General features: G+C 58.7%; 1 protein-coding gene across 1 annotated transcript; it reads left to right on the top strand.

The window, feature by feature from the left end:
• Nucleotides 1-12732: 12732 nt before the first annotated feature.
• Nucleotides 12733-20585, top strand: LOC136112523 (uncharacterized). Its single transcript, XM_065857264.2, has 7 exons — nucleotides 12733-12865; nucleotides 13543-13604; nucleotides 14104-14260; nucleotides 18177-18481; nucleotides 18805-18968; nucleotides 19266-19388; nucleotides 19592-20585. The coding sequence occupies exons 1-7, from the start codon at nucleotides 12802-12804 to the stop codon at nucleotides 19746-19748; spliced, it is 1032 nt and encodes a 343-aa protein (XP_065713336.2). The 5' UTR covers nucleotides 12733-12801; the 3' UTR covers nucleotides 19749-20585.
• Nucleotides 20586-27593: the final 7008 nt, after the last annotated feature.

The raw sequence follows: 27593 nt of genomic DNA, 5'->3' as shown, positions 1-27593 counted from the left end.
GGGGACAAGCGGGGGTCTCCATGGTGTCACAATGGGCCCCAGTGACAAAGGGGGTCCCCTGAATGTCACAATAGGTCCTGGGGACAATGGGGATCCTGGGACGTCACAATGGGTCCTGGGGACAAGAAGGGATCCCCAGGATGTCACAATGGGCCCTAGGGACAAAGAGGGGTCCCCTGAATGTCACAATGGGCCCTGGGGACAAGGAGGGATCCCCAGGATGTCACAATGGCCCCTGGGGACAATGGGAGTCCCCAAGGTGTCAGAACGAGCCCTGGGGACAAAGTGAAATCCTGGAATGTCACAATGGCCCCCAGTGACAAAGGGGTTCCCCACGGTGTCCAAATGGGCCCTGGGGACAAAAGGGGTCCTCAGGATTTCACAATAGCACTGGGGACAAAGGGGGGTCATGGGATGTCACAATGGGCCCTGGGGACAAGGGAGATCCCCATGGTGTCACAATAAGCGCTGGGGACAAAGTGGGGTCCTGGGATGTCACAATGGGCTCTGGGGACAAGGAGGGTCCACAGGATGTCACAATGGGCCCTGGGGACAAAGGGGGGTCCTGGGATGTCACAATGGGCCCCCGTGACAAAGAGGGTCCTCATGGTGCCACAATGGGCCCTGGGGACAAAGGGGGTCCCCTGGATGTCACAATGGGCTCTGGGGACAAGGAGGGTCCCCAGGATGTCACAATGGGCCCTGTGGACAAAGAGCGTCCCCAGCATGTCACAATGGGCCCTGGGGACAAAGGGGGTCCCCACGGTATCAGAATGGGCCCTGGGGACAAAGGGGGTCCCCTGAATGTCACAATGGGCCCTGGGGACAGTGGGGGGTCGTGGGATGTCTCAATGAGCCCTGGGGACAAGGGGGGGTCCCCAGGATGTCACAATGGGCCCTGGGGACAAAGAGGGGTCCCCTGAATGTCACAATGGGCCCTGGGGACAAGGGGGTGCAGTGGATGTCACAATGGGCCCTGGGGACAATGGGGGTGTCCAGGATGTGAGAATGAGTCCTGAGGACAAGGGGGGGTCCCCATGGTGTCACAATTGGTCCCCAGTGACAAGGAGGGGTCCCCATGGTGTCACAATAGGCCCTGGGGACAAAGTGGGGTCCAAGAATGTCACCATGGGCCCTGGGGACAAAAGGGGTTGCCATGGTGCCACAATGGGCCCTGGGGTCAAAGGCGGTCCCAATGGTGCTACAATGGCCCTGGGGACAAAGGGGGTTCCTGGGATGTCACAATGGGTCCTGGGGACAAAGGGGGTGTCCCCATGGTGCCACAACGGGCCCTGCGAGCAATGGGGTGGCCAGGATGTCACAATGGGTCCTGGGGAAAATGGGGGGTGCCCAGGATGTCACAATGGACCCTGAGGACAAGCGGGGGTCTCCATGGTGTCACAATGGGCCCCAGTGACAGAGGGGCTCCCCTGAATGTCACAATAGGTCCTGGGGACAATGGGGGTTCCTGGGACGTCACAATGGGCCCTGGGGACAACGAGGGATCCCCAGGATGTCACAATGGGCCCTGGGGACAAAGAGGGGTCCCCTGAATGTCACAATGGGCCCTGGGGACAAGGGGGTGCAGAGGATGTCACAATGGGCCCTGGGGACAATGGGGGGTCCCCTGAATGTTAAAATGGGCCCTGGGGACAAGGAGGGATTCCCAGGATGTCACAATGGGCCCTGGAGACAAGGGGGTGTCCCTAGGATGTCACAATGGGCCGTGCGGACAAGGGTGGTACCCACGGTGTCACAATGGTCACTGGGCACAAGGTGGGGTCCTTATAGTGTCACAATGGGTCCTGGGGACAAGTGGGGTCCCCAGGATGTCACAAGGGCCCTGGGGACAATGTGGGGTCCTGGGATGTCACAATGGGCCCCTGTGACAAACGGGGGCCCCTGAATGTCACAATGGGCCCTGGGGACAATGGGGGTCTTGGGACGTCCCAATGGGCCCTGGGGACAAGGAGGGATCCCCAGGATGTCACAATGGGCCCTGGGGACAATAGCGGGTCCTGGGACGTCCCAATGGGCCCTGGGGACAAGCAGGGATCCCCAGGATGTCACAATGGGCCCTGGGGACAATGGCGGGTTCTGGGACGTCACAATGGGCCCTGGGGACAAGGGGGGGTCCCCAGGATGTCACAATGGGCCCTGGGGAAAAAGAGGGGTCCCCTGAATGTCACAATGGGCCCTGGGGACAAGGGGGTGCTGAGGATGTCACAATGGGCCCTGGGGACAATGGGGGGTCCTGGGACGTCACAATGGGCCATGAGGACAATGGTGGGTCCCCTGAATGTCACAATGGGCCCTGGGGACAACGGGGGGTCCGCAGGATGTCACAATGGGCACTGGGGACAAAGGGTGGGTCCCCATGGTGTCACAATGGGCCCAAGTGACAAGGAGGGTCCCCACGGTGCCACGATGGGTCCTGGGGACAAGGGCGTCCCCCAGATGTCACAATAAGCCCTGGGGATAAAGTGGGGTCCTGGGATGTCACAATGAGCCCTGGGGACAATGGGAGTCCCCAAGGTGTCAGAACGAGCCCTGGGGACAAAGTGGAATCCTGGAATGTCACAATGGCCCCCAGTGACAAAGGGGTTCCCCATGGTGCCACAATGGGCCCTGGGGACAAAAGGGGTCCCCAGGATTTCACAATGGCCCTGGGGACAAAGGGGGGTCCTGGGATGTCACAATGGGCCCTGGGGACAAAGGGGGTATCCCCATGGTGCCACAACGGGCCCTGAAAGCAAGGGGGTGGCCAGGATGTCACAATGGGTCCTGGGGAAAATGGGGGGTGCCCAGGATGTCACAATGGACCCTGAGGACAAGCGGGGGTCTCCATGGTGTCACAATGGGCCCCAGTGACAAAGGGGCTCCCCTGAATGTCACAATAGGTCCTGGAGACAATGGGGGGTGCTGGGACGTCACAATGGGCCCTGGGGACAACGAGGGATCCCCAGGATGTCACAATGGGCCCTGGGGACAAAGAGGGGTCCCCTGAATGTCACAATGGGCCCTGGGGACAATGTGGGGCCCTGGGATGTCACAATGGGCCCCAGTGACAAAGGGGGTCCCCTGAATGTCACAATGGGTCCTGGGGACAATGGGGGGTCCTGGGACGTCACAATGGGCCCTGGGGACAAGGAGGGATCCCCAGGATGTCACAATGGGCCCTGGGGACAATGGGGGGTCCTGGGACGTCACAATGGGCCCTGGGGACAAGGAGGGATCCCCAGGATGTCACAATGGGCTCTAGGGACAATGGGGGGTCCTGGGAAGTCACAATGGGCCCTGGGGACAAGGGGGGGGTCCCCTGAATGTCACAATGGGCCCTGGGGAGAAAGGGGGTCCCCAGGATGTCAAAATGGGCCTTGGGGACAAAGTGGGGTTCTTGGATATCACAATGTGACACAGTGACAAAGGGGGTCCCCATGGTGCCACAATGAGCCCTGGGGACAAAGGGAGGTCCCCAGGATGTCTCAATGGGCCCTGAGGACAATGGGAGGTCCCCATGGTGTCACAAAGGGTCCCCAGTGACAAGGGAGGTCCCCATGGTGCCAGGATGGGTCCTGCGGACAAGGAGGTCCCCAGGATGTCACCATGGGCCCTGGGGACAAAGGGGGTCCCCAGGATGTCACAATGGGCCCTGGGGACAAAGAGACTCCCCAGGATGTCACAATGGGACCTGGGGACAATGGAGGTTCCCCAGGATGTTCACAATAGGCCCTGAGGACAAGGGGTGGTCCCCATGGTGTCACAATGGGTCCCCAGTGACAAGGGGGTCCCCAAGGTGTCACAATGGGCCCTGGGAACAATGGGGGGTCCTGGGATGTAACAATAGGCCCTAGGGACAAAGGGGGTCCCCACGGTGTTACAATGGTCCCGGGTGACAAAGGGGGATGCCCAGGATGTCACAATGGGCCCTGAGGACAAGGAGGGGTCTCCATGGTGTCACAATGGGTCCCCAGTGACAAGGAGGGTCCCCATGGTGTCACAATGGGTCCTGGGGACAAAGGGTGTCTCCAGGATATCACAATGGGCTCTGGGGACAATGCAGGGTCCTGGGACGTCACAATGGGTCCTTAGGAAAAAGAGGGGTCCCCAGGATGTCACAATGGGCCCTGGGGACAATGTGGGGTCCTGGGATGTCACAATGGGCCCCAGTGACAAACGGGGTCCCCTGAATGTCACAATGGGCCCTGGGGACAATGGGGGGGTCCTGGGACGTCACAATGGGCCCTGGGGACAAGGAGGGATCCCCAGGATGTCACAATGGGCCCTGGGGACAATGGGGGGTCCTGGGACGTCACAATGGGCCCTGGGGACAAGAGGGGGTCCCCAGGATGTCACAATGGGCCCTGGGGACAAAGAGGTGTCCCCTGAATGTCACAATGGGCCCTGGGGACAAGGGGGTGCAGAGGATGTCACAATAGGCCCTGGGGACAATGGGGGGTCCTGGGACGTCACAATGGGCCCTGGGGACAAGGAGGGATCCCCAGGATGTCACAATGGGCCATGGGGACAATGGGGGGTCCCGGGACATCACAATGGGCCCGGGGAACAAGGGGGTTCCCCAGGATGTCACAATGGGCCCTGGGGACAAAGAGGGGCCCTACGACGTCACAATCAGCCCTGGGTACAAGGGGGGATCCCCTGAAAGTCACAATGAGCCTTGGGAGCAGAGGGGGCTCCCCAGGACGTCACAATCGGCCCTGGGAACAATGGGGGTCCCTTGAAGGTCACAATGGGCCCTGGGGACAATGGTGGGTCCCCTGAATGTCAAAATGGGCCCTGGGGACAAAGGGGGGTCCTCAGGATGTCACAATGGGCACTGGGGACAAAGGGGACGTCCCCATGGTGTCACAATGGGCCCAAGTGACAAGGAGGGTCCCCACGGTGCCACGATGGGTCCTGGGGACAAGGGGGTCCCCCAGATGTCACAATGGGCCCTGGGGACAATGGGGTTGCCCAGGATGTCACAATGGACCCTGGGGACAAAGGGGGATCCCCAGGATGTCACAATGGGCCCTGGGGACCAGGGGGGTCCTGCGATGTCACAATGGGCCCTGGGGAGAAAGGGGGTCCCCTGGATGTCACAATGGGCTCTGGGGACAAGGAGGGTCCCCAGGATGTCACAATGACCCCTGCGGACAAGGGGGGTGTCGATGGTGTCACAATGGGCCCTGGGAACAAGGGGGGGTCCCCATAGTGTCACAATGGGTCCTGGGGACAAGTGGGGTCCCCAGGATGTCACAATAGGTCCTGGGGACAATGTGGGGTCCTGGGATGTCACAATGGGCCCCAGTGACAAAGGGGGTCCCCTGAATGTCACAATGGGTCCTGGGTACAATGTGGGGTCCTGGGACGTCACAATGGGCCCTGGGGACAAGGAGGGATCCCCAGGATGTCACAATGGGCCCTGGGGACAATGGGGGGTCCTGGGACGTCACAATGGGCCCCAGTGACAAGGGGGGGTCCCCAGGATGTCACAATGGGCCCTGAGGACAAAGAGGGGTCCCCTGAACGTCACAATGGGCCCTGGGGACAAGGGTGTGCCGAGGATGTCACAATGGGCCCTGGGCACAATGGGGGGTCCCCAGGATGTCACAATGGGCCCTGGGGACAAAGAGGGGTCCCCTGAATGTCACAATGGGCCCTGGGGACAAGGGGGTGCAGTGGATGTCACAATGGGCCCTGGGGACAATGGCGGTGTCCAGGATGTGAGAATGAGTCCTGAGGACATGGGGGGGTCCCCATGGTGTCACAATGGGTCCCCAGTGACAAGGAGGCGTCCCCATGGTGTCACAATAGGCCCTGGGGACAATGGGGTCCCCTGAATGTCACAATGGGCCCTGGGAACAAAAGTGGTTGCCATGGTGCCACAAGGGGCCCTGGGGTCAAAGGCGGTCCCCATGGTGCTAAAATGGGCCCTGGGAGCAAGGGGGTGGCCAGGATGTCACAATGGGTCCTGGGGACAATAGGGGGTGCCCAGGATGTCACAATGGACCCTGAGGACAAGGGGGGGTCTCCATGGTGTCACAATGGGTCCCCAGTAACAAGGGGGGGTCCCCATGGTGCCACAATGAGCCCTGGGGACAAAGGGAGGTCCCTACGATGTCACAATGGGCCCTGGGGACTAATGAGGTCCCCACGGTGTCACAATGCGTCCTGGAGGAAAAGGGGGGTCCCCAGGATGTTACAATGGGCTCTTGGCACAATGGGGTTCCTGGGATGTCACAATGGGTCCCCAGTGACAAAGGGGGTCCCCAGGATGTCTCAATGGGCCCTGAGGACAATGGGAGGTCCCCATGGTGTCACAAAGGGTCCCCAGTGACAAGGGAGGTCCCCACGGTGCCACGATGGGTCCTGGGGACAAGGAGGTCCCCAGGATGCCACAATGGGCCCTGGGGACAATGGGGGGTCCTGGGACGTCACAATGGGCCCTGGGGATAAAGGGGGTCCCCAGGATGTCACAATGGGACCTGGGGACAAGGGGCTCCACAGGATCTCACAATGGGCTCTGGGGACAATGGAGGTTCCCCAGGATGTTCACAATAGGCCCTGAGGACAAGGGGTGGTCCCCATGGTGTCACAATGGGTCCCCAGTGACAAGGGGGGTCCCCAAGTGTCACAATGGGCCCTGGGGACAATGGGGGTCCTGGGACGTAACAATAGGCCCTGGGGACAAGGGGGGGGTCCCCTGAATGTCACAATGGCCCCTGGGGAGAAAGGGGGTCCCCAGGATGTCAAAATGGGCCATGGGGACAAAGTGGGGTTCTGGGATATCACAATGTGCCACAGTGACAAAGGGGGTCCCCATGGTGCCACAATGAGCCCTGGGGACAAAGGGAGGTCCCTAGGATGTCACAATGGGCCCCGGGGACTAATGAGGTCCCCACGGTGTCACAATGCGTCCTGGAGACAAAGGGGGGTCCCCTGGATGTCACAATGGGCCCTTGGGACAATGGGGTTCCTGGGATGTCGCAATGGGTCCCCAGTGACAAAGGGGGTCCCCAGGATGTCTCAATGGGCACTGAGGACAATGGGAGATCCCCAGGATGTCACAATGGGCCCTGGCGACAATGGGGGGTCCTGGGACGTCACAATGGCCCTGGGGACAAAGGGGTTCCCCAGGATGTCACAATGGGCCCTGGGGACAAAGAGGCTCCCCAGGATGTCACAATGGGACCTGGGGACAAGGGGGTCCCCAGGACTCACAGTGGGCTCTGGGGACAATGGAGGTTCCCCAGGATGTTCACAATAGGCCCTGAGGACAAGGGGTGGTCCCCATGGTGTCACAATGGGTCCCCAGTGACAAGGGGGGTCCCCAAGGTGTCACAATGGGCCCTGGGGACAATGGGGGTCCCGGGACGGAATAATAGGCCCTGGGGACAATGGGGGTCCCCATAGTGTCACAATGGGCCCTGGGGACAAAGGGGGTCCCCACGGTGTTACAATGGTCCCGGGGGACAAAGGGGGATGCCCAGGATGTCACAATGGGCCCTGAGGACAAGGGGAGCTCCCCAGGGTGTCGGAATGGGTCCCCAGTGACAAGGAGGGTCCCCATGGTGTCACGATGGGTCCTGGGGACAAGGGGGTCCTGGGACGTCACAGTGGGCCCTGGAGACAAAGGGGGTTCAGGAAGGTAGGGAGGGCAGGATTAGGGGGTGCAAGGTTTCAGTTGTAGGGTTTAGGGGTGCAGAGTTTGGTAGGGCCGAATTTGGGGGTGCAGGATCTGGGGTGCAGGGTTTGGGAAGACAGGATCGGGGGTGGAGGATTTGGGGGTGCAGGATTGAGGGGCAGCGTTTTGGTGCAGGGCTTGGGGTCAGGATCTGGGGTGCAGGTTTGGGAAGAGTATTTTGGGGTGCAGGATTTTGGGTGCCGTGTCTGCGGGGCAGGTTTGGGGTGATCACTGCTGATCCGCACACACTCGCTCTCTCTGGTATTCACCTCCACTCCTGCTCCTCCACCTCCCCACTGTTCTCTCCACCTCCTCTCTTCTCATTCCCACCACACTCTGCACACAGACGCAACCACTGAGAATGTTCCAGAACACGCTGATCCAAACCCCGCTGGGACCTCCAGGCTCCATGGCAATGTGAAAATTGAGTGTGCCACAGAATCCCTTTGGGTGTCAAACACCTTGAAGGTGCTGGAGTCCAAGCACAACCCCCCGGCACTGCCCACGGCCCTCAGGAGCTCCTGTGGAAACCCCTCCAGGGATGGCGGCTCCAGCCCTGCCCTGCCCTGCGCAGCCCGTTCAGTGCCCGACAGCCCTCGCTGGGAGGAACAGCTCCCAGGCTCCAGCCAGAAGCTCACCCGGTACCGCTGGGGCCGTCTCCTCTCCTCCTGCCGCTCGTTCCCGGGCAGAGTCCCCGAAGCCCGCTCTCCGGGCGCTCTGCGGGCGGCTCCTGGCCCGGCCGCCCCCCGTACTCCCGCTCTGGCTCCGCCCCAAGGCTCAGGCGGGAACGGCCGCTGCGGCCCGCCCGGCCAATCGCAGCTCGCCGCCTCAGCCTCGCGCGCCGCCGGCCGGTGGCCCCGCCCCCTCATCCCCCATCCCCTCAGGAGGGGCCGCACCCGCTGGTGCTGAGCGCGGAGCTGCTGGCGCCACTCGGAGAGGCTCCAGGGGACACCCCCAAAGGCGATGGAGCCCTGCCCTGGTGGGCAGAGGGGGAGGACCTGAGACAGCCCCTGCCCTGTCGCTGTCGGGCACCGCTAGGGGACTGAAAAGATGACGAGGGTTGGAGGCGAGTTCCAGTTCGGCGCCACGGGCATCCTGGGAAAAATATGCAGGCTGACCCAGAAAGGTACAGCGACCGAGAAGAGCTTAGCTGAGAGAAAATCACTGAAAGAGACCCGGTCTGGTTTGTGACATAACCAGGACACCCCCAAATTGTGTACTTTGCCCAAAAAATGGGCCCCAAAAATGCTTTTTCCCCATAAAAATGGGTTCCCCGCAAAACTGAGTGTTTTCCCCCAAAAATGGACCTCAAGTATTGGAAGTATTGGTTTTTTTCCCAAAACAATGGGTCTTGTTCCCTCCAGAATGGGTACTACCCCACGAAAAATGGGACTGAAAATGGGTGTTTCATTCCAAAAATGTGTCCAAAAAATGGTGTTTTCCCACAAAATGTGGGCCCAAAAGTTGTTTTTCCCCCCCCAAAAAAATGAGTGCACCCAAAACTGTGTGCACCCTCCAAAAATGGGTCCAAAGATGGGTGTTTCTCCCCAAATATGGCCCTAAAATTGGGGTTTTCTCCAAAATATGCACTTGTTTCTAATAAAAAAATGTGTTTCCTCTGAAAAAATGGATCAAAAAATGAGTGTTTCCCCCAAAAAGGTTATAAATTTTTTTGCAAATTTGCCAAGTTTGGGCAAAATTACGGATTTTCTTGTCAAGATTTGTAGATTTTGGCGCAAAATTGCAAGGTTTTGGGGCAAGATTTGCAAATGGGGGGGAAATTAGTATTTTGAGGCAAGATTTGCACATTTTTTGGTTAAATTACAAATTTATTTGCGAGAGTTTGGAAGATTTGCAATTTCTTTTCGGCAAAAGTACTCAGTTTGGGGGCGTTATTGTGCAAGATGATGAGAGAGGTTCTCCTGCCCCCCTGCTCTGCCCTGGGGAGACCACCCCTGGAATCTTGTGTCCAGTTCTCCCTCAGCTCCAGAAGGACAGGGAACTGCTGCAGAGAGCCCAGCGCAGCCACCAAGATGCTGGAGGGAGTGGAGCATCTCCCGTGTGAGGAAAGGCTGAGGGAGCTGGGGCTCTGGAGCTGGAGGAGAGGAGACTGAGGGGGGACTCATTGCTGGGGATCAATATGGAAAGGGGGGTGTCCCGGAGGCACCCCAGGTTCGTTTAAGGGACAACAGGGTCCAAAACAACTTGTGTTAAACCGGTGAGAAACAGGGTTTTAGCATCCAAAAGTGACTCGAATACAGGTTCGGATACCAGTTGAGGAAAATGATGAAGGGGCAGCAACCAATACGATAGGTGGTGCACAGAGTGCATGCACGTGGCTTCACCAAAACAGTGCCGGAGCCGTCCCTGAGTCCGGGAGGAGTCCGCACTTGCCTGAACACGGTGTGGGGTTATTTTGAAGAGATACACGTACTGTAGTGAGTACGGAAAGTGCACACTTGCGGTTCTGCGAGGGTAAATTTACAATACACTCGCAATCCTGCGAGGGTTAATACACGTGCAGATGTGCACGGAAAGTTACACGTGCTTGTGCAGAAGCAGGGGAGGAAAATACACCCGCGATTGTGCGAGGAAATAATTGATACACGTGCTTGTGTTAAGCACGGAAAGTACGCGTGCAAACGTGCACGGTGTTACAGACGATCACGATAAACAGCACGCACTCGTCGGAATAAATTGCTTAGAATTTATTGCAGCAAGCGGGCAAAAGAGCGCTGGGCGGCCGGGGAGCCTGCGCTGCACCACGGCGCCTTTCCAGGAGCGGCCAGCTTGGTTACATGTGGTAAAGGATTACGTATTCATGGTTATTCCAGGAACGCCTATACACATTCATAACTTTTCCTCGAAAAGGCCGTTCTTATTAAAATGAGTTCCAAGGAATTATATCTATAGTCTTCAGCTCTGGCTCCTTCCTGTTGCGCCTGCGCAGTGTCTGCGGGTGGTCACGGGCGGGGGTCTTTTGGATGAAGGCTGCGGTCCGTTCTTTTGTGCATTTCTTATCCTTGGCCTAGCACGCTGGGTTTGGCCAGGGCTCCAAGGCCTTGAGCTGGTTTTCCTCCCGCTTTGTGCTGAAGACCCCGTTATCCCGTTCACACAAGGATGCAACTGGGCCCTTCTCTCTGTCAGTCTCTTCCTGAATGTTCTGCAGGGTACGCTAAATTAGGTTTTTACACGTATCTGTGGAACAAGTTTTTTACAAAGACTACGTACAGGTTGCATTGTTTAATGGCACCATATACTAATATTATATGCTCAGGTTTCACAGCCACTGATAACATATCCATTTAGACCGGTTTGATTAACAAATATATCGTTAAGTCTATTACAGTCCCTAACCCCAGGAAAAATACACCCACATGTTTAGAGAGAAATTATATTACGGATATACGCTTGCCTGAATCTGGCAAGGAATTCTTCAAGAAAATCCACAGGTCCACAAGGCAGAAAGGCCGGGGCACTGCCTGTGCGGCCCCAGGGATGGGTCCCCAGCTTGGTGACCTGCAAACCACGTTTTTGTGCAGACGGGGAGGAATGGGGACTGAATCATTGTTAGGGAGGACGAGACAGGAGGGTGCTGGGGACCCGGAGGGTTCTGAGAAAAGGATTGTCAGCGTTGTGGCGATGAGGAACGATTCACACAGACGCAAACGGGCCGCACAGGCACAGGGTTCTTGTTGGCAGCAAGAGCAGAGCCGGGCAGAGCTGAGCTCTCTTTTATTAACGGTTCTCCATTTATAGATTTACAGGGATGAGCTTGGGCTAAGAGGTTAGACAAATGACTTTGTTCAATAATTGTTATTCTAAACACACCACACTCCTATTGTGACTGGTTTCAGTCACGTTCCCATGCGTATCTTGTGGGCGGCATTCCGACCCACTCGTTCACACGCCCAGGCCCAACATTCACACATCGCACACACGGGGGTGGTTTTCTGACCCGATATTGTTCTCACCAGTCTGGGCCATCACGTCTTACACCCATAGAAAACATACTTCTGTGTAATCTGTCCAAGGCCCTTTAGCTGGAACCGCACACCCTGCCATTCCCGCAAGAGTTATCGACCCTGAGCCCTTCGACGGCCCGTGGGACCAGGCGGGCGGCCTGGAGCCGGGCGACCTGTGGCACGGAGCGTTAATGAGCCCTAGGGCACCGCGAGTGCTGCTGCATGGACCAGGCCTCTCTCCTGGGAACACCAAGGGAGCAGCGGCCATCCATCACCACCCTGTTTGGTTCGGCAGCCTGAACCCCCTCCCCGAGTTTGGCAACGGCACCCCCCTCAGCACCTTCAGCAAATCAGAGCAGTCCTCTCCATGGCACTGGGAACCGTGAGCAGCGGGAGCTGCAGCGGGACCCGTGTGGGAGCAGGTCCGGTGCTGCCGGGGCCGGTGGGAGAGGGGTGCAGCCGGCTCCAAAGCCGGTGTGAGCAGCCATCGCCTGCCCAAGCTGCGCCAGGCAGGGCAGCCGCGCTCCCCGCTGCAGACACGTTGGGTGAGAGGGGCAGGAAGAAGCGGGGAAGGGTGGAAGGAAGCCCATCGGCGCTTGCAGCCCGGTGTCCCCATGTGGGGACATGGCAGGGGTGGCCTGGGGAAACCCCTCCCGCTCAGGACACAGTGGGGTGGGGGCAGCTCCCGGAAGCCCCTGCCCACTGCAGAGCCCCTGGCAGGGCCTGGGGGGAGGGTGTGTGCAGCCCCTCTGTGACACGGTCCGGGGTCACAGTGGGACAGCCACACGTCACAGTGGTGACAGCCCCCCTGTCCCTGTCGTGACCAGCGTCTGCCCCACTCACCCGGTGAGGCCGAGTGGACTCCAAGTGCTGAGAGCTGCTCTCGCACCGCTCTGCTCTGGAGTAGCTGCTCTGCAGTGAGGAGGAGAAGGCGGAGAGAGGGAGCACGACAGCACCAAGGAGGGTGAAGGGTGGAGAAGGAGAAGGAGGAGGAGGAGGAGAGAAAAAGAAGGAGGAGGAGGAGAAGGAGAAGGAGAAGAAGGATCAGGAGAAGAAGGAGGAGGAGAAGGACGAGGACAAGGAGAAGCAGTAAAGCCATTGTCCAGCCACTCTCTGCAGTTGTTGACTTGAAGCAGGAGTGGAACTAAGATGGCAAGACAGCTCTTCTTGCAGCCTCACCTGAGCCCAACTATTGAGAAGCTGGAGCGTTATGGTAAGGCCTTCAGGCCCAATTTCACATGTGTGTCTGGGTCAAGGACATCTCTGAAATCAGGCATGGAAACCCGAGGGCTGTGGGGGGTGGTTGCTCAGGAGTGGTGACTGCAAGGAGGGACCTGCTTGACCATCCCAAAGGGCTGAGGGGCTGATGTGGCAGCCAGGGCTCCTGGTTCCCTCCCTGGCGTGGCCCCTGCCTTCCTGGGGCAGCCCAGGCAGAAGCCCCTGACCCCAAGGGGCTGCCCTTGCCTGGCGCTGGGCATTGCCCACGCTGAGCTCACGTCTGAATGGAAGAGCTGAAGGTGCTCGTGGGCCACGTGGGCTCTGTGTGTTCAGAGATGTGACCCGGCAAAACTGGCCCCTGCTGGGGAGACACCAGGGCCTGCCCTGAGCCTCCGAGAGCCGCGTGGAGCGCAGCCCCGTGCCCCGCGGGCAGGGCAGAGCACTGCCGGCTTCCCGTGGGAGTGGGTCACACCCTGGAGAGCTGCACCCGCAAGGAAAGGAGAAAGGAGCCCCTTGGAGGCAGCATGAGGTGTCCCTTGGTTCTTGCCGGGCTGGAGAGAGACCACCTGAAATGCCTGAGTGAAAGATGCATCGCTCCTTGGACAGGAGTGGGCCGAATGGTCTTGAGCTTGCTGCCTCAGAGCATGACGGGTCTTTCCCTTGTTCTTCCAGAGTTCGCTAAGATTTGGGCCAGCACATCGTATCACCTCAGCCTGCAGCTGGCTCTCCACCAGGTGGGCCTCACCTCCTTCTCCCCTCACACCCTGATGAACGCTGATCAAGTCCTGACAGCCCTTTGCCATCGGGTGCAGCTGTTCTTCCCCTCCATTGAAAGCAGGAGCAACGCCCCAGCACAACACTGCAATGCACACCGTGACATGGACACCTTCTCTGTCCATTCAGATGTACAAGAAGGTCCCCCCGTCAGAGTTGCATGTGAAAACCTGGAAGCCTGGGACACATCTGGATTTATTCCAAGCGTGGGAACCCCCTGCCTTCTATCTGATTGAGCCAGAGGGTGTTTGTCAGCTTTCCCTCACCTATTTGGTTCTTCGTAGCTGAAGCGGGGTGCGAGGGAAAAGCGCAGCCCCTGTTTGTGTTCTCCCAAGGAGCCCATCTTGCTCCTTTGTACCTCAGGCCAGGGCAGGGCACTAAGCACCATCAGCCTCCTCTGACAAGTCACCCGTCTGCCCCTCCAAGGCTTCTTCCCATCCGCCATCTCCTCTGTTCCAGGCTGTCCGCATTCCCGGAATCGGGACTTTTGCGGTTGTCACGAAGCGAGTAGCCCTCAGCGAGCAGGATCTGGTGATCGTGGAGAGACCCGTGTTTCAACCTGAAAAGGCTGTTGCGCAGGACCGTGAGCTCCGCTGTGCTTGCACAGACTTTCCTGGTGAGCAGCGTGAAAGCGGCGCTGGCCTTGAGCAGGGTGGGAGGGGTGCTGTGCTCTCCAGAGGTGACTGAGGGGAGCACCAACCACCCACCGCGGCCCTGCCAAGAGCTCCACTCGACAAAGCCGGCCGGCTGTGGAAGGACCCTGCCCAGCTGTTTGTTTTAAAGAATCACCAGAGGACAATGCAGCTAAGAGCGCACTCTCTTTGTCCTGCTTCAACAACAGGGTCCCTCACAGCTTCCTTGGTGTGGTGTCTTCTGGTTCCATGATGCTTCAACTCTTGCTCCCCCTTTCCGCTGCTCTAGACCTCGTCCAGGCAAATGCCGGGGCTCTTCCAGCTCCCTCAGCCTCCTTGCACGGGGGAAAAGCAGGGGAAACCCAGGGGGGAAAGACGGTTCCTTCCAAAAGCCACTGGCGGGACACCTGCGCCTTCTGGTCACTGCTGCCTTTGGGGCAGCTGTTGTGGGACCCCGGGGAGCACCCAGAGCTTGGGGCTGTGTTTGGGGTGCGTTTCTCTCTAAAGACAAAGACAGCACCGAGTGTGGGCTGGCACCCTCCAGCTGCCCTGGGACCTGGCGCCTATCTCCCCACTTTGTCCCGCAGTCACTCTTCTTCCCACCAAGTGCCTAAGACTCTTTGTTTCCCTTTCTGTATCAGAGAAGGCACCACTGTCTGCTCCGCACCTCACTGTCCGCTTTAAGAGGAAGGGACAAGCCGAGCGTCTCCTCAGAGGCGCTGGCCCAGCCAGACAGCCCAGTACCAAAGTGCTGCCCGAGGGCCTGGAGGCTGCAGACCTTTGATTGTAGCCTGCCCAGCAGGTCTGCAAGCTCATGTGTTCCTCTTCTCTCATCTTTCAGGCCACCAAGATTTCGAGCAACTGCCGTATGCTCAGATAGCCTCAGAGAACGCTGTCTCTGAGGGCACCGTGCAGCTCTACATGGAAAGGACCACGCACCTTTTCCATGCCTGCGTAGAGAACGGGCAGAACGTTGCCATCATCTGGAGGGACGTGGGCATGCTGATTGTCCAGGGAAAAGACGTGAAAATGAGATTTTACTTAGACTTTCTGGAAAGGCTGAATGGCGCTGGCAAGATGCTGCAAGCTCTTCTCGAGGTAGGATTTTCACTTTCCCAGCGCCACTCCTGCTGCTTCTGAAATGCTTTCTGGGGGCTGCTTTCCCCTGGCCGGCCATGCCTCGTTCAGCCCCTGGGCTCCTGGAGCTCTAGAGCACAGCAGGCTCTCTGCAGAGCACCTCCCTGGCGTGCAATGGCCCGGCTTTGCAAGAGCCACCCCCAGAGGAGCTGCCCTTTGCGAGAAAAGGCCGGCGTTGATGGCGGGGAGCGCTGCGTGCCCCACTCTGGGGGCCGGGAGCAGAGGCACAGGCAGAGCAAGGCTTGCTGAGCCCAGAGCCCTTGGGCGGCTCTGGCTCTTTGCTGGCGCTAGGCTGAGGCGGAGCGAGCAGCCGGCCCTTCCCAGCGTCCGCTCCTCCCGTCATCCGCCTCTGTCCTCGTTGCAGATGCCGGAGATGAGGGACTCGGTCATCTCACGCCATGACACCGCTGCTTCCCAGACCTCTTCTGGACGTGTTGTCGTCCTGCCATGGTACGTTTGACTTCACTTGGAGGAACGGGGGACAGTGGCACAGCTTCTGCATCTGTCCTGCTGTGGACCTAGAGACGCATTTAGGCAACATTTCCCGCTACGTTTCTCCTGCTCCTTTTCTTTCCTCTCTGGGAGAGACTGCTCTTAGGTCTGGAAACGTTAATCTGCAAGGCTCTACGAGGAACTCGGAGGGCAAGATCAGAATTCAAAGGCGTCTTAGAAAACCAGAGCACTAGATAATACTCTGCTCTCCATGTGCGCGATGAGCAGAGTCATTTCCCCAGCAGCAGCAAGGGGGTTTTGTGGGAGGACGGCCATTCTCAGGGAAGGATGGAGAAACGCGGGCACAGGCTGACGGGGCCTCTCCCGGCACTGGAGCTTCTGCTGCGTCCCTCCGGGTTGGGCTGCGGTGGGAAACAACGTGGTGTCCTTTCTTCAGCCTGCTGCCTTCTTCCTCTGCCAGGTACCAACTTGAGACCGTGCCCAAAGTGCCAGCGCTGATAGACCTGAACGGATGTGTGAAGGGAAAAGGTGATGGCCTGTGGTGTGAACCTGCCCCAGCAGCAAATCTGTGTGCACGGGACCAAGGCAGAAACCCCAGAGCCGGGTTCCCTTGAGATAAATGATTCCCCTCCCCAGAATGACTCCTGGACAGCACCAGTATCTCCCATGGAACCCCCCATTTCAGCACACGGATGAGAGAAAGCCATGCAAACAGTCTTCCCCAGGGAATAACGGTGCACTGTAGGCATGGGGCGTTGGATGAAAAAACAGTGTCAGAAAAGGCCTAAGACCTCCCAGGAAACATGGCTTTCCCCCAAAGGGATGAAAAGGACCACCTTCCCCAGTGTTACCACAGCCCTGAGCAGACCCGCACGTCACTCTCCTTGGAACTGGCACACGAGTGGCACCCGGTTCCCAGAACAACACCGAGATGCTGTTCTGAAGAACCGTCTCCTTTCCCGTTTCTAGAGGATGCTGCCGGGAAGCGCCTCCTCCGTCGAGCCAGGCTTCCTCCACATCGGTTACCTGCCCTGACTGTGACGCCAGAGCAGGGTCAGAAAGCCGAGGGGAGTGAGCCTCGCGCCAGGTGAGACACTCGCATAAACGGGTGAGCGTGGCCCCCTGCTCCGGTCTCTGTGGGAGCGAGACGTTTCTCCCGGAAACACCCCACGTGCGCTTTGCCCACGTCCCACTGACTCACGGTTTCTTGCTCATGGCAGTGTCTGCAGCTTCTTGGCAGACTCTGCTGGCACCACCATTTCTTTCTTCCCTTCCGATGTGCAGATCTCTTGAGTAGCCAAGTGCAAAGGCTCGTTCCAGGAGCAGAAGGTCATTTTGGCGTTCCCTTCAGGTTGAAATGAGCCTGGCCTTTCTGTTTGCTGAGAACAGAGCTCTGCAGTTAGTTACTGCAGAGGATTGCCCTGAGCAACCAGGAGCCTCTTCTGCGCTGACGCCTGTCTTACGGAGAGCTCAGTGGCAGGATGGCTTTTCTCGTGGGCTCGTGTCCTCCTCCCTTTGACACTGTGTCCCCAGCGCCCACCCTGCCCGTACAGGGCGTAGCGCTATCTCCGGGCACAGGACCCTGTTCCTCTGGGTGCTCCAGCAAGAGAGGGCCGAGACCTGGGCATCCTGGGTTGCAGGGGGGCTGTTGGGCACATCCGAGGCTGACAGCTTGGGGTCTTCTCTGTGCCTGGGGACTTGATCACAAGGATGTGAGCAGAGCCCGTTCTGCTGCAGAAGCAGGGGCGCCACCTGGAAGCACAGGATGCAGAACCAGCTCCTCCTGCGCGCCTGCCAACACGCCCTGTTGTGTCTTTGCAGGCAGCTACCGGTCATCCAGAGGAGCTGCTTGAAGGAAAAGGAGGAGAAAGGAAAGCTACCGCCTCTGGTTGCCCCCAGAGAAGTGGACTTCATAGCCAGAGCCATTGAGAGGAGAGAAAAGGTACCCGACACCGGATGCTGCAGGAGCACATCCTACTGGACTGTAGAGCAGCGTTGCTCCACACATGCCAGCGCTCACAAGATTCTTCACTGGGTGTTCACGGGACCACTGACCGGTTGCTTTGGTGTTTGCTTGGAGAGAGGCGGGTCACTGTCAGTTGAGAATATACTTGTCACTTCCAGCAGCCTGGAAACACCCCCAGAGCCCTCACGCGGGGCTGTTTCTGTCGGCCCGGTGGCTGCAGGGCTTGTCTGGGCTCGCCAGCTGCCGGCTGGTTTGTAGCCCGGTGGTGGCTGATCTCCCTGGTCATCCCAGACGGGCTCCTCGGTGGAGCCTGCGGGAACCTGGGAGCAAACCAGCGTGGACAGCGAGGCAGAAGAGAAGGGAGGGAAGGGAGGGAAACAGCTCAGCCGTGGCAGGACAGACTGATGCTGCCTGCTATTGCATTTCATTCGGCCTCCAGAATAAACGGCAGAAGAAGAAAGAGGAGAAGCTTCCACAGTATATCCAGAAATTCCTGGAAGGAGAGGAAAAGAAGAAAAAAGAGGCGGCGGTAGGGGAAAAAAGTAAACGGCCGTCAGCCGGAGCAATGAAAGCAAAGGCCGAGGCAGAAAAGGAGACACCCGGTGTGGAAGGAGAGGCAGAAAACCCAGAGGAGATGCAGAGGAGCCAGGTACTTGGGATTCCTGCAGAAGAAGAGCACTTTCTCCCGCGGGGCGGCTGAGACCGCAAAGCACCTCTGGCACCCAAGCCGTCACAGCAGCGTTGCTGCAGCAGAGCCGGGCGGGTGATGCTGCCCTTCCTGAGCAAGAAGGGGGACACAGAGTTGCAGTGAAACCCTGGTGACACTCAGAGGTCACCCCAGGGCCTGCTGAGCTCCTTCTCCCGGTTCTCCCCGTCCCCTGTGGTCCATTCAGAAGTGTTCTGGGGTCTGCGTGCTGGGAAGCAGCACCCTCCGGGTGCGGGGCTGTTGTGTGAGAGTCTCCTCCTGTGCAGGAATCCAGCTCCCCCGAGTGCTCCTCAGACAGCTCCTCGAGCAGCGTGGAGTCAGACGAGTCCAGCTGGGACCTGCTGGAGATCAGGACCATTATGGAGGACTGGGAAGAGGCCGGAGAAGAGCCCCCCACAGTCCCTGAGGACAACAGCGTCCCCCCGAAGCGGTACGAGTGTGCCCGCTCCAGCCGAGCCCTGGGGCCGTGGGGGTGAGCCAGAGGTGGTGGGTACAGGGAGCCAACCCCCGAGCCACGGGGCTGCACAGGGCGCCCGGGGATTTCTGCAGCCACGGGAACGGGCTGGGTTAGACCCCACGGCAGGGGCCAGAGCAGGGGCTTGAAACCCCTCCTGCCTCCGGGGGGTTGTGGGGCAGAACGGGGCCGCATAGCTGTGGGGCTGAGTGTGGGAAGAGGCAGGACGGTCCCAGCTGCAGAGTCAGGGAGACTTTGTCCTTGCTGTTGCAGGAGCCTTTCCCCACGGACAGACCAGGCCCTGCGGGAGGTGGTGACCTGCATCCTGGGGCAGGTGGCCCGCAAGAGGAGAGGGGAGAGGGATGAGCAGCTGGATCTGCAGGACAAGCTCCAGTGGTAAATCTCTCCGGACACGGGCAGCGCTTCCTCTCCCGCAGTCCCTTCCTCCTGCTCCCCGCAGCCCCGCGGGAGAGAGCCGCTTCTCCTGGCACCGGCCTCTCGGCAGAGCCGCTCCTGCGGCCGCGGCTGGCGCCCAGCTGGGAGCCCGGCTGGAGCGCGCTCCTGTGCTCACACCACCTCCTCCCGCTGTGTGTCTGCAGCGAGCTGGCCGTGCTGCGCTGGGAACGGTCGGGGAAAGAGGCAGGCAGCAGCCAACACCTGCGGGAAGCTGCACCCCAGGCTGAACCCCCTGCCAAGGCGGGGGAGAGGAGGGCAGGACCGGTACGTCCCCAAGGCTCGATGTGGTGGCGTTTGTAATGGCGACGGCGCAACGGTGCGGCCAGGCTGGTCTGGGACAGCAAGCAGCCGGGTTGCTTTCAGCCCCGCGCTCCCTTGGCTCAGGGGTCGTTGCAGAAAGGCTCTGCAGTCGGGACCGTGAGCAAAGCAGGGCTGATGGAGAGGCTGAAAAGAAGGGGCAGGAGGGAGGGGGGCGCTGAAATCCCCCCAGCCCCTGCCAGGGACACCAACACTGCCTGCTGCTGCATTGCCGTGGTCCTGCAGGCGCAGCCCCGCGCGTGCACGGAGGAGGAAACACGCAAGCTCTGGGAGTCCTTGTGCAGCAAGATAGAGCAGAAGCGCAGCAGTGGCACCGCCAAAGGCCTGGAAAAAAGAGCCAGAGCAATGGGAGGCCCAGGTACCGCAGGCCGTGAAAAACAACTGGGGAAAGAGCATTCCCAGTTGAGTGTTTGCCTTTTGGAGTGCTCGCCTCTGCAAAAGGGGCTGTGGGCCAGCTTCAGGCCAGAGCTGGGCAAAGAGGGTGTTTTCCTGACAGCCCTGGGGGCACGGAGAGCAGCAGGGTGGGACTGCATCCCAGGGACCTGGACCTGCTCTCTCCAGACAGCAGCAGATCCCACCACAGGTGTCCTGACCAGACTTGTTGCTCTGCACCTCTGTGCATACAAGACTGCAGAGCTTTGTACTCAACTCCGCAGCTCTGGAGAGCGGATCTGCTCCACGTCGGCCAGTGCCAGGAGACCGTCTCAGGCGCTGAGGCTCGCGAGAGAGACGTCCAGCAAGAGCCTTCTCCGGCGTGACGAGCGCCAGTGCCGGCCAGGCTGCTGGCACCAGCTCTTGCCCCCATCAGTAAAGCCCCCCCTGCAAACCGCTGGGTCTCACGCTGTGGGTGTTTCCTTGGTGGCTGTGAGGCTGCGCTGGGCAGTGGGTGAGCGCTGGTGGGGCAGGGAAAGGCCTGCAGGGAGAGGGCTGGAGCTCCGGCCCTGCTCCAAGGGCAGCCCTCCCCAAGGCTCTGCTGGACCCGCTCGGCTGCGGCCCCGCTCTTGGTGCCCCTGCAGCCCGTGGCCCTGGCACTGAGCCTGCTGCAGCTGCACATCCCGGACAGGAGCGGGAGGAGGAGGAGGAGGAGGAGGATGTGAAAAATGCAGTTGTGATTCGCGCTAAGATGTTGAATGTTTACAGATATAACCAAATGAGGCACGGACTCTGAACTTGGAAAAGGGAAAAAGGTGGTTAAGTTCTATGTAAAAAGTTATGAAACTTGTTTAGGAAGTTATATTGATAGAGGGAACTAACGTTTTAAGGGTTAAGCAACTGTATAGTAAGGGCCTACTAACAAGCTAACATTTTAAACCACGTAATGAATATCTAGTTTAGAGCTGTATGTAACCAATTGTGCTAAAAAAAGCAGGACTTCATTAAATGCTGAGATCAGAAGTTTTACAGCACCAGCTGCAACCTTGAGGAGACAAGACAGCCAAGATTTACAGCAAAAAGGGGGCGCCAGTCCGGTTTCAGTCGGTTTGGCCGCTTGGGTTCCAGCCAGTTCCTCGTAATGAGCCAAAGGGAAAAGTCCACTGTGAGGAAGCTGAAGGAGCCTTCATCCAAAGACCCCTAAAGACCCCTCCTCAAATTCACCCAGTGCCACTGCGCAGGCGAACAGGGGAGGGGCGAGGAGGGGCTATGGAAATGGTGACCTGAGACTCACTTCATGAATATGTAGAGGCGTTCCTGGGGTCATTATGAATATGTAATACCTTACCGTATTTAAGCACACTTCTTATTGTTAAGAGTGTGCGTGCTGGGCGGAGCGAATCCCCCACGCACCCAGCGCTGTTTTGCTTATGCTCTAATGAACTCATGTTTAAAGAATACAATTAAGGAATTGGATTAAACGTTGTTTATCCATAGAAAAAGCGTAAGTGTCTTTGAGTCCTTTGGACTAAACCGGCTTTGAACATCATGAGCCACTTGGTTCGTTTTAATGGCAAAGAGCCCCTCCTGGTGTGCAGGAGCTGCCAGTTTTCCTCCCCGCACCTCCAAGTCCACTGTCAAATTCCAAAACCCTGGGGCCCCGTCACCTCCTGGGGCTCCCGGCTCAGGAGCGGTGGTGCTGGCCCAGCCGCCACACAAATGGAGAAATAACAGCAGGGTCGATGATCCCGTGACGCGGCCTTCTTTATTTTATCAGCGCACCGCGGTCACAGCCGTGTCTCTCGGCTGGCGGACAGGGCCCCTGGCCAGTGAAACCCCCCAGGTGAGAGAAGCTTCTAGTCCGCCACCACAACTGAGCACAGCTCAGATTCAGCTAGAGGTTTTAAACGTCAACCCTTGTGGCCATTGAGGCCATGAGAGACTCCAGCACCTGTGACAGGGAGGAGGCGAGCAGCATCCTGGATGTGGCCGTGAGAGAACCTGGCTCCTGGCTGAGGAAGGTGAGCGGCCCGTGGCTGCCCTGCCCTGGAGCCCTTCCAGGCCTTGTTCTTCCCTCCCTTGCCCTGTTGCCTCAGGCACCTGGAAACCATTTCAAGGCAGCAGCTTTGGGATGGGAAGGGCAGCAGGTTCAGAGGCAGCTGAGGAAATGGCTGCACTCCAGTGGCAGCACCATCCTCAGCTGGGTGCCCTCCAGCTCCCAGACACTGTGAGGGGCTGTGGCAGATGCACCTTCCTCCCCCAGCCCCTGAAAGCACCAGAAACTTCTCCACCAACAGCCCACCCTGCTCATGGCCCTTGGCTGGCAGACAGGGCCCCCGGCCAGTGAAACACCTCGGCTGAGAGACGCTTCTAGTCCACCAGCACAACTGACCAGAGCTCCGAAGGAGAAGGAGACGGAGGAGGAGAAGGAGGAGAAGAAAGAAAAGGAAGAGAGAAGAGCAGAGAGGAGGAAGAGGAGGCTTTTTGCAGGAAGCAGCAAAGCCATCATCCAGCCACTCTCTGCAGTTGTTGACCTGAAGCAGGAGTGGAACTAAGATAGCAAGAGACCTCTTCTGGCAGCCTCACCCGACTCCAACCACTGAGAAGCTGGAGCGTTATGGTAAGGCCTTCAGGCCCAATTTCACATGTGTGTCTGGGTCAAGGACATCTCTGAAATCAGGCATGGAAACCCGAGGACTGTGGGGGGTGGTTGCTCAGGAGTGGTGAGTGCAAGGAGGGACCTGCTTGACCACCCCAAAGGGCTGAGGGGCTGATGTGGCAGCCAGGGCTCCTGGTTCCCTCCCTGACGTGGCCCCTGCCTTCCTGGGGCAGCCCAGGCAGAAGCCACTGACCCCAAGGGGCTGCCCTTGCCTGGCGCTGGGCATTGCCCACGCTGAGCTCACGTCTGAATGGAAGAGCTGAAGGTGCTCGTGGGCCACGTGGGCTCTGTGTGTTCAGAGATGTGACCTGGCAAAACTGGCCCCTGCTGGGGAGACACCAGGGCCTGCCCTGAGCCTCCGAGAGCCGCGTGGAGCGCAGCCCCGTGCCCCCGCGGGCAGGGCAGAGCACTGCCGGCTTCCCGTGGGAGTGGGTCACACCCTGGAGAGCTGCACCCGCAAGGAAAGGAGCCCCTTGGAGGCAGCATGAGGTGTCCCTTGGTTCTTGCCGGGCTGGAGAGAGACCACCTGAAATGCCTGAGTGAAAGATGCATCGCTCCTTGGACAGGAGTGGGCCGAATGGTCTTGAGCTTGCTGCCTCAGAGCATGACGGGTCTTTCCCTTGTTCTTCCAGAGTTCGCTAAGATTTGGGCCAGCACATCGTATCACCTCAGCCTGCAGCTGGCTCTCCACCAGGTGGGCCTCACCTCCTTCTCCCCTCACACCCTGATGAACGCTGATCAAGTCCTGACAGCCCTTTGCCATCGGGTGCAGCTGTTCTTCCCCTCCATTGAAAGCAGGAGCAACGCCCCAGCACGACATTACTTCCCCCTCCTTCCTTCCTTCCTTCCTTCCTAAACCCGGCACCCCAAAATCCTGTTCTATCCAACCCTTCACCCCAAATACCTTTACCCCAATGTCATGCTTCCCTAAACCCTGCACGCCCAAATCCTAACCCTGCACCCCAAAATCATGAACCCCCAAACTCAGCCCTACCAAACCGTGCACCTAAAATCCTGCACCTCAAAATCCTTCTCCCCAACCCTGCACCCCCAAATCCTCCATCCCCCAAGTCCTGAACACCTGAACCCTGCACCCTTCAAACCCTGCCCTCCAAAAGTCTTCACCCCCAAACCCTGCACCCCAAGTTCTTGAAAACACAAAACCTGCACCCCCAAAGCCTCACTCCCACCCCTTACTCCAGAGCCCTGCACCCTAAATCCCTGCAGCCCCAAATCCCATCTAACCTTGGACCCCCAAAACCTGCACCCTTAGATCCTTCCCCTCAAAACCTGAACCCCCAGATCCTGCTGCCCCATACCCAGCACCCCAAACTCTGCACCTGGAAATCCTGCACTCTCATAACCCTGCACCTCAAACAATTCCCTCGACCCTGCACCCCCAAAACCTGTAACCCCAAATTGTGCACCCCCAGATCCTGTCCCCAAACTCTGCACTGCCAGATCCTGCCGCCCTAAACCCTTAAAGCCCAAATATTGCACCCCTAGGTCCTTCAACACCCTGCACCCCCAATTCCCCACCCAAAAACCTGTACCCCAGATCCTGCACCCCAAATTCTGTCCTCCCACACAATGCACCCTAAATTACTGCAGCCCCAGGTCCTGAACACCCGAAGCCTGCACCCCCAAGTCCTGTACCCTAAAGCCCTGCACCAAAAATGCTGCCCCTCAACTCTGCTGGACGGGGCTCTGAGCAACCTGAGCTGGTGAAGATGTCCCCGCTCACGGCACGGGGGGGTGGGTTGCAGCCTGAGCAGCTTTTGCAATGGATTTGTGGTGTCTCTGCACCCCTGTGCAGTTGTATGGATGTGGCTGTGCTTGGCTGCAGGATGCTGGAGGAGGAGCTCAGGGCAAAACTGCAGTCACAAGAGGCCCGGCGGGACCGCATGCGAGCCCAGATGCTGAGGGACCAGGAGCTCCTCCTCGGGTTTGAAAACAACATCGACAACCTCATCTTGCATCTGCACGGCATCACCGTGCCCGGCCAGGTACCCACCCAGCGCTGGGTGGTGCAGTGACACAGCGCGGTGACACTTGGCGCAGCCACCGTCACCCCAAGTGGCTCATTTTGCCCACCAAGGTGGTTCTCTCTGTCTCCAGGATGATTCTCTCCTGTCCCAGGGGGTGGAGGAGAAGCTCCAGTACCTGGCCCAGAAGCTGCAGTACCTGGCACAGCGGGCGGCCCACCTGTCCCTGACAGTCACATCCCCGATGGGAGCAACGAGGTACGTGGGGTCTCCATCCCTGCTGGGGTCTTCGGGGACCTGCACCAGGCTCCTCCTGATGGCCCGTCCCAAGTGAGGAGGATGGAGGTGGCCCCCTGGAGCAGCTCAGCTCCAGGTGGCACTGGGCACTGCAGGGTGTTGTCCCCAGGGGATCATCAAGGGCATCCCTTGGGTTGTAACACCCACCTCCCCTTCAGCAATTAACCCAGGGTGTCTTTCACAGACTTTTGCGAAGGCCGGGGATTTTCTGGAGAAAAAAATGTCGAGCGATCCTCGGAACGTGGTGGTTTCCTTTGAGGAGAGAGACAGCAGCGATGACGGTAGGAGAGCTTAGCGGGGACGCGTCCCACGGGGACTGTCCCTGCCCCTGCCTGTTGGGATTTCTGACCATCCTCGCCTGTCTCTCCTGTCCCAGCAGAGCCCAGCCCATGAGTTCTCTCCAGACCTTGTGCTGTCTCCAAGCCTTTGAGCATGGGTGGTGCTTTTAGGTGGGGATGTGGGAGCACGAAGGCAGCCGGTGGGGTGGCGAGCATCGAACCACAGAAGGAACAAGAAAAGATGCTATGGGGCAAGGAGGGAGACCCTTGTCTTCAAAATCACCTGGTTGTGAAGAATAACCAGTGCTGGGGTCTGTCTGTGGCCTCTTCCTATTGGATGCTCTTGGAGGAGCCACTGAGTTTTTGGAGCTTGCCACCTCTTTTGAATGAAGCTGGAGCGGCGTCCAGCACCGCGTGGCTCCAGACCTTTCTGGGAAGCCCCAGCAGCGGGGGATGGGCCACAGCAGCGGCACTGCCAGGCCCTGCAGGTCAGCCTGGGATGCTGGGCAGGAAGAGCCAGGGCTTGGCAGGAAAGCTCACTGTGACGCCACCAGCCCTCCAAACCGTGCTGGCTCTCCCTGGTGACACCGGCACAGCGGAGGGGGCCCTGCAGACCCTCTCCAGCCCATTTCTCTCTGTTCCCTCCTCCAGAATCCTCTGAATCTGATGACGAAGATGACGAGCACGTCCCCACACGGGAAGACATCAAGGAGGGGCAGCAGCTGATCGAAAGCAAGAAGAAAGCCAGCAAGAAGAAGCAGCAGTCGCTCCAGGAGAGCTTTGGATGTCCCAGACCATCCCTTGTGCTTCGGATGCCCCCACCACCCCATGTCTTTTGGATGGCCCAGACCATCCATTTGGCTCTGCACTCCCCCGCCACCCCTTGTACCCTTTCTCCACTGGGTTTAATAAAGCAGATCTTTTTCGTTCCTCCCAAACCTGTGGTCAAGCTGCAATGGGGGGTCCTAGGTCACTTCTGTCAACCGGGACGCATGGGGGTCAAACCCTGAGGAGCACTCACCTGGGTTTGGAGGCAGCCCCATCGCCCTGGCCCTCACCCAGCTGTTCTCCTCGCAGAGCTGGGGATGGGCTGGGGTGGGGACGGCGTTCCTGGCCAGAGGAAAGCCGGGGGCAGCCTGGCTTCCCCTCCTTGATCCTGTGGAGCCAGCAACTTCCTGGGACCTCTGTCCCCCAGATGGCTCTGGCTGCACCAGTGGGCCGGTGTGTGTCCACAAACATCTGCCAAAGCCTCAGCTGACCGAGAAACCCACCTCTCAGCAGTGACATCACCGAATCCAAGATCCAGAGTCTGTTGGTCAACAGCTGGGAATGTCCCAGTTCCAGGTATTCTGACAGCCTGAAGGTCATAGAGAAGAAAAATCATAGAATCCCAGAATCAGACTCACAGAACAGTTTGGGTTGGAAGGGACCTTCACAGTTCATGCAGTCCAACCTCTGCCATGAGCAGGGACATCTTCACCCAGATCAGGTTGCAGCTGGTAGAAATGATGACCTTTCAGAGCGTGCTGGTGGTACTTTGTCCCTTGTGCCCTGCCCTGATGTGCAGAGGAGACAGAAGGGACACTGGGAAGCTTTGGGGAAGACCCTCTGTATGCTGAGGTGTTGCGTCTCCTTCCTCTTCAGCCTCTAAAAGGTATGTGGTAAAGAGCAGAGCTGGAACCGGGGGTTCCCATCATTTGGGATAAACCCTAAAAACTCATTAATCATTTTGGTTGGAAAAGACCCTCAAGATCATGGAACCCAACCATAACCCACCCCTGGCACTGACCCATATCCCTGAGACCCTTGTCTAAGGCTTGACAGGAGCTCCAGCGCAGTTGTCTGCAGCCAGTGCCGGCGAGAAACCTAAAATAGGACATGGGAGAATTTGCATGGGAGCGTTCACCACGCGGAAATATCTCTGCCTTGGGAGGGCTGAGACTGAGTGGGTTGGAGGTTCTTTTTGTTTTCAAGGATGTGATCAAAATCACATGAAATGACGCACAACGAAGGGTAGGCACAGGCTGGGACTGACACCGGAGCCTCAGCACCGGGTTTTATCCTTCATGGAGAAAGGGAACCAGGCTAAATCAGCCAGTTGGAGGCCAAAACAAGCGGCTCCTTTGGCTGTTCTGGGACGGGAGATGCAGGCAGGGCCACCAGTGTGGGGTCTGTCCTGGAGCTGCAAGGGTGGGATGCGGGACGAGGCAGCCAGAGCTGCATCCACACAAGGAGG

This window comes from Patagioenas fasciata, chromosome 25 (assembly GCF_037038585.1).
Source record: "Patagioenas fasciata isolate bPatFas1 chromosome 25, bPatFas1.hap1, whole genome shotgun sequence".
Lineage (NCBI taxonomy): Eukaryota > Metazoa > Chordata > Aves > Columbiformes > Columbidae > Patagioenas > Patagioenas fasciata.
This window is presented reverse-complemented; position numbering and strand designations above follow the sequence as displayed.

Bases quoted from the DNA above. Each gene is read 5' to 3' on its own strand.
- LOC136112523 (XM_065857264.2), top strand. From the start codon at position 12,802: ATGGCAAGACAGCTCTTCTTGCAGCCTCACCTGAGCCCAACTATTGAG. The intron at 12,866-13,542 runs GTAAGGCCTTCA...TTGTTCTTCCAG, and splicing joins TGAGAAGCTGGAGCGTTATG to AGTTCGCTAAGATTTGGGCC. The intron at 19,389-19,591 runs GTAAATCTCTCC...GTGTGTCTGCAG, and splicing joins CTGCAGGACAAGCTCCAGTG to CGAGCTGGCCGTGCTGCGCT.